Source organism: Pollachius pollachius, assembly GCF_949987615.1.
Source record: "Pollachius pollachius genome assembly, chromosome: 15".
Lineage (NCBI taxonomy): Eukaryota > Metazoa > Chordata > Actinopteri > Gadiformes > Gadidae > Pollachius > Pollachius pollachius.
This window is the reverse complement of record NC_136948.1, coordinates 2,237,832-2,244,310: the sequence shown is the minus strand read 5'-3', so window position 1 is coordinate 2,244,310 and position 6,479 is coordinate 2,237,832. Positions and strand designations below refer to the sequence as shown.

The following is a 6,479-nucleotide window of genomic DNA, read 5'->3' as shown; positions in this document are numbered from 1 at the left end:
GAGAGGGGAGGGAGGAGGGGAGGGAGGAGTAGAGAGGGGAGGGAGGAGTAGAGAGAGGAGTAGAGAGGGGAGGGGGAGAGGAGGGAGGAGCAGAGAGGGGAGGGGGAGAGGAGGGAGGAGCAGAGGGGGGAGGGGGAGAGGAGGGAGGAGCAGAGGGGAGGGAGGAGCAGAGAGGGGAGGGGGAGAGGAGGGAGGAGCAGAGAGGGGAGGGGGAGGAGAAGAGGGGGGAGGAGAGGAGGAAGGAGCTGAGGGGGAGAGGGGAGGGAGGAGCAGAGGGGGGGGAGCAGAGAGGGTTAGAGGAGGGAGGAGCTGAGGGGAGGAAAGGTTGCATCTCAGGTGAATACAAGCAGACCACCTCATTAACACTAAGACAATAAGGAGATGGGAGGAGAGGAGAGAGGAGGAGAGAGGAGAGGAGGTGGGAGGAAGAGAGAGGAAGAGGGAGGATAAGAGGAGACGAGAGGAGAGAGGAGAGGAGACGAGAGGAGGGAGGATAAATCCACACAATTCCCAGCTTCGTCACAACCTCTGAGTAGGAAAACTCTCTGTAATCTGACAGCTAATTGGCTGATCTGATGGGTCCAATCACAAGCCGCTACAGTTATGCTACAACGTTAAAAATAAAAAGCTGTTCTTCCAGAGAGCCATCACCATGACAACCAGCTGCCACAAAACACTGTCCTTTGTCAGGTCGGATAACTCCGCTCACGCTGTGTGTGGTTCTGGAGGGTGTGTGTGTGTGTGTGTGTGTGTGTCTGTGTGTGTTTGTGTGTGTGTGTGTGTGTGTGGTTCTGGACGGTGTGTGTGTGTGTGTGTGTGTGTGTGTGTGTGTCTGTGTGTGTGTGTGTGTGTGGTTCTGGATGGTGTGTGTGTGTGTGTGTGTGTGTGTGTGTGTGGTTCTGCAGGGTGTGTGTGTGTGTGTGTGTGTGTGTGTGTGGTTCTGGACGGTGAGTGTGTGTGTGTGTGTGTGTGTATGTGTGTGTGTGTGTGTGTGTGTGTGTGTGTGTGTGTGTGTGTAAGTGCGGTTCTGGAGGGTGTGTGTGTGTGTGTGTGTGTGGTTCTGTGTTTGTGTGGTTTTGGAGGGTGTGTGTGTGTGTGGGTTTCGAGGGTGTGTGTGTGTGTGTGTGTTCTTGCATGTGTGTATATATGTATGTGTGTGCTTGTGTGTGTTTGTGCGTGGGTGGTTCTGGAGGATATGTGTGTGTGTGTGTTTGTGTGTGTGTGTGTCTGTGTGTGTGTCTGTGTGCGTGGGTGGGTGGTTCTAGAGGGTGTGTGTGTGTGTGTGTGTGTGTGTGTGTGTGTGTGTGTGTGTGTGTGTGTGTGTGTGTGTGTGTGTGTGTGTGTGCGTGCGTGTGTGTGTTTGTCTCCAGCCTCTCAACACAGAATGACACTCAGAAGGACACTTGAACATCTGTTGCCAGGCAACAGGAGGGATGGCGTCAACAGAAGAGAGAGGAATAGCTGCAATATGTCCAACATCCCATAATTAAAGCAAGTTACTGTTCTAACCTTGTTCAGAATAGAAGCGGTTACCTTAGTTACCGGTGGAATACAGAAGCTAACCAGACTATTCTACCAGATCAAACTAGATGTTTACAACAGGATCTCCACATTATGGTTGGTTAACCAGTGAATACAGAGACAGGTCATCAGAGAGCAGTTAGGGGTTAGACAGTACAGAGACAGTTCATTAAGGAGCAGTTAGGGGTTAGACAGTACAGAGACAGGTCATTAAGGAGCAGGTAGGGGTTAGACAGTACAGAGACAGGTCATTAAGGAGCAGTTAGAGGTTAGACAGTACAGAGACAGGTCATTAAGGAGAAGGTAGGGGTTAGACAGTACAGAGACAGGTCCTTAAGGAGCAGGTTGGGACAGACAGTACAGAGACAGGTCATTGAGGAGCAGGTAGGGGTTAGACAGTACAGAGACAGGTCATTAAGGAGCAGGTAGGGGTTAGACCGTACAGAGACAGGTCATTAAGGAGCAGTTAGGGGTTAGACAGGACAGAGACAGGTCATTGAGGAGCAGGTAGGGGTTAGACAGTACAGAGACAGGTCATTAAGGAGCAGGTAGGGGTTAGACAGTACAGAGGCAGGTCATTAAGGAGCAGGTAGGGGCTGGACAGTACAGAGACAGGTCATTAAGGAGCAGGTAGGGGTTAGACAGTACAGAGGCAGGTCATTAAGGAGCAGGCAGGGGTTAGACAGTAGAGACAGGTCGTTAAGGAGAAGGTATGGGTTAGACGGTAGAGAGACAGGTCATTAAGGAGCAGGTAGGGGTTAGACGGTAGAGAGACAAGTCATTAAGGAGCAGGTAGGGGTTAGACAGTCTCTTTGAAGGGGGTTGACAGTAGAATTTCCACTGCTCGCTAATAGGGATTGGTCAGAATATTTCATTATTCGATTATTCGATCCCGAGGGTCAAAATCGATTTTTAACATCTGAACTGTTAACCTTTTTTTTCCCCTGGCAACGCCTGAGGGTTTGACTAATACCTGGAACAATCATTACCTTCCCGTAAGGTTCTTATGCAACGGAAACGTTGTTCAATCCTCCAGTAAATAGGACGGACCTTAGCTACGACTTGGCAACGGGAGGTATTCTAGTCCGCTCAGCTATGAGCCAGAGAGCTAACGTTATGCATTGTACATATTTATAATTCGAAATTCGTCCCAGCCTTTATACGAAAGATACTCTAGGGTAGGGCTGGGCAATAATTTGATTATGATTATTAATCGCGATAAAACTTACGTCGATTATGACAATAAGCATCAGACATAAATGCTCGATATATAAAAAAAAAGAAAAAAAAAAGAAAAAGTTCTGATGTGGATTTACCTAACAGCCAATCACACAGCAGAAATAAACCTCTACAAACATTTGAGATTGTTTCCTCCCTGCCAAAGGAGTTTGGTGTGGTAGTCACTCACAGATCTTTTAAGTTTTAAACATATTATTTTATGTAGCATAATATCTGGTTTTACAATGTTTACATTTTGCACTTACATAAGCCCTACGCAGTTCATATTTTATATATTAAAGTTCAGTTCATGTGCCAGGGCCTTTGTTCATCCACTTACTTTTATGTATCGGTTGTGCCTCTACAAGATTTAAGATGTTTTCTGAAGCCCTGCCAAAGGACTTTAATGTGAAAGAAGTCAGAGCTTTTATTTTTATTTACATTATTTTCAACAGTTTACACGGCAAGCTACCTTATATTGTTCTGTTGGGGGCAGATAAAACATGTTTGTGAAGTTAAATGTTTATATTTAAATGTGATTAAACATTCCCTTATCATAAATATGGTAATAAGCAAAAGTGTATGGTTTAACTAATGAACACTGGTTCCTTCAGGCTTCAGCAGTATCAAATTATATATCGTGATTAATATCGATATCGATCAATATCGAAAAAATAATCGTGATAATAATTTTTGCAATATCGCCCAACCCTACTCTATGAAATTAAAATTGAAATTCGTCCCAGCCTTTATACCACAGATACTATAGGGTCTATAGCATATAACTGCATTTTCTGATTACAGTTTATTGCATTTTTCACAACAGACTATTTGACTGGAACTACTTAGCAGGTAGTTGTTGTTTTTGAGATATTAAGTGATTTATTGCAGATGATCCATGGCTGCCTTTGTGAATGTCGGCACACATCGAATAATCGATTATTCGTTCATACCACTCACTGATTTTTCGACCATGAAAAATTTGAGTTATTCACCTCCCTGCTCGCTAAACAACGATGCCCTGGCATAAAACTGATGAATTGAACCACAGACACATCCTGCAGTAGTACTGTACATGGTACTGGTAGTGTAGACAGTTTACAGTACAGTACTGTATACGATTAACTGTACTGGTAGTGTATACAGTTTACAGTACCAGTAGGCCTACTGTATACAGTAAACAGTACTGGTAGTGTAGACAGTTTACAGTACAGTACTGTATACGATTAACAGTACTGGTAGTGTATACAGTTTACAGTACTGTACTGTATAAAGTTAACAGTACTGGTAGCGTAGACCGTACAGTACTGTACCAGCACAGACTGTGTACAATGTCAACAGTGTGATCCCTGTAAATGTTTCCCCCTCTTTCAGAAAAACTGCTCTGAGGCATCCAGCTGAAGGAGTGAAAAACAATAATTAGTATTCCCGTTAGCCACGGACCCCCAGCTGTTAGACACAAACACGTGAAGACATCTCTACCAACGATAAACTATCATTAGAAACCGTGGGGGTAAATAATGTTTTCATTCACCCAGATAACCCACCAATGTTTCACTCTGATTTCAATTCCTGCTTGCAGTGAGGGAAGCTTGCCTGTGATTGGTGGACAGCTTCATGGTTCATGTGTAGCGGGCTGTGATAGGATGAGACTACGGCTTGGGTTTGACCTTTGAACTCTGCTACTGGCTAGCATGAGGTCGTGTGGTAGGAATTCTGGGGACGGAATGTGTGATGTAACTGTGCCAACAAAGAGCCAGAGCAAGAGTTTGGAAGGTTTGAACAACACCCAGCCCTGCATATGGAATATAAATCGAATCAAATAGAAAAATATTATTAAATATAAATTAATATATTTTATTAAATATTTACGTTATTAAATATATGATATTTAATATTATTTCATTGTATTCAATATTTTATGTATTATACACATAATGTATAATATATACGTTATTTAGTATTATTTCATAACATATATATAATGTATTAAATATAGATGTTATTAAATATATTTGTTATCAAATATGAGCATCTCGTGACTCATGCAGGAGGAGCGACCTGATTGGTCCTTCAGGTCGCTGACAGACAACAGAGCAGCTTCCTGTTTGGACAGGAAGTGAACAATGCAGCAGAAAATCAATAAAGTGCCAGCAGCCAATGACATGTGACTTATTGAATATTTGTACGCGTGTGTATACGTACATGTGTGTGTGTGTGTGTGTGTGTACGTACATGTGTGTGAGTGTGATTGTGTGTGTGTGTATGTGTGTATGTACATACGTGCGAGTGTGTACGTGTACATATATGTACTGTATGTGGGTGTGTGTGTGGGTACATCCATGTGTGTGTGTGTGTGGATGTGTATGCGTGTGGGCGTATGTGGGTGCGTGTGTGCGCGTGTGGATGTGTGTGCGTTTGTGTGTGTGTGTGTGTGTGCGTGTATGGATGTGTGTGCGCGTATTGATGTGTGTGTGTGCGTTCGTGTGTGTGTGTGTGTGTGCGTGTGTGTGCGTGTGTGTGTGTGTGTGTGCGCTGGCCTGGAGCAGCAGGCCACAACATGCTGTCTGTCTGTCTCTGCCAGCATGACGTCACACAGGTCAACATGATGTTTCCCCACGCTGTCATTGAAGCTAACAGCTGACCTGGGGCCAGACACTTTCACAATAAAAGTACAGAGTTAGAACACAGATCCACGTGACCTCCTCTGAGCGGTGGGAAGTCCAACTAGCCAATCAGGGTTTTAGATCGGGATGCTAGGGGGACAGCGCTCCTCGTTCTGGTAGTGTGAGTCACATGTTAATATGTCTGAGTGACATGTTAGTATGATAATCACACCCAGGTGAACATCACCGCCTCACCTTCTGGTCCACTATGGAGCAGGCCATCTCCCGGACCTGGCCCAGGCTCAGGTCCCCCGGGTCCAGCAGCACCGGCTCGCGGCTCAGACCGATCTGGATGTGGAAGGCGACCCCGCCGCCGCCGGGGTTGCTCGCGCTCCGGAGCAGCGGCAGCGGGCTGGGCGCGCGGATCACCGGGGGGGCGCTCATGAGGAGGTCCGGTGGGTCCAGAACGGGAAAGGGATCCGACGCGCTAGTCAACAGGTGGTGCGAGGAAGAGATACCGCGAGACCCAACACACACACCGACACCCCCCCACACACACACCGACACCCCCCCACACACACACACGCACCGAGACCACACACGCGCAGACACACCGAGACCCCACACGCGCGCACACACACAGAGACCCCACAACACCAACCCGCGGACGCGACGGTTCACCCGAGAACTGGAACGAACTGTTGCGATGCAAAAAGGAAACGTTTGAAAGCAAACGCCGGCACGCGGAGACGACGGGTCGCGGGGGAAAGTTGGAGCGTGAAGTTGCCGTCAACCCGGGGAGCCTGTCGGTGCCGAGGCGAGAGAACCGGAGAGCGACGTGACGCGTCCAGAGATCCGTGGACGTCAACCGGACGGAGAGGAGAGAGAGACCCGCCCCCCTGGGATGACAGGGGGGGCTGTGATATTACATATGATCTATATTCATCACAGGCTGTGTACTGTGATACTAAATATGATCTATATTCATTACAGGTTCTGTACTGTGTATCAAATATGATCTATATTCATCACAGACTCTGTACTGTGATATTAAATATGATCTATATTCATCACAGGCTCTGTACTGTGATATTAAATATGTATTATATATTACACTAACACAATGTGTGATAT

At 46.3% G+C, this 6,479-nt stretch overlaps 1 protein-coding gene across 1 annotated transcript in view; it reads right to left on the bottom strand.

Annotated features, from left to right (window-relative positions):
* Positions 1–5,789, bottom strand: part of prkd1 (protein kinase D1) — a gene marked incomplete at both ends in the record, with an annotated part of 29,100 nt that extends 23,311 nt beyond the window's left edge. The window contains one exon of the mRNA XM_079752102.1: positions 5,601–5,789. Coding sequence (XP_079608228.1) covers positions 5,601–5,789 — 189 coding nt within the window. The remainder of the gene's footprint in view (positions 1–5,600) is intronic.
* Positions 5,790–6,479: the final 690 nt, after the last annotated feature.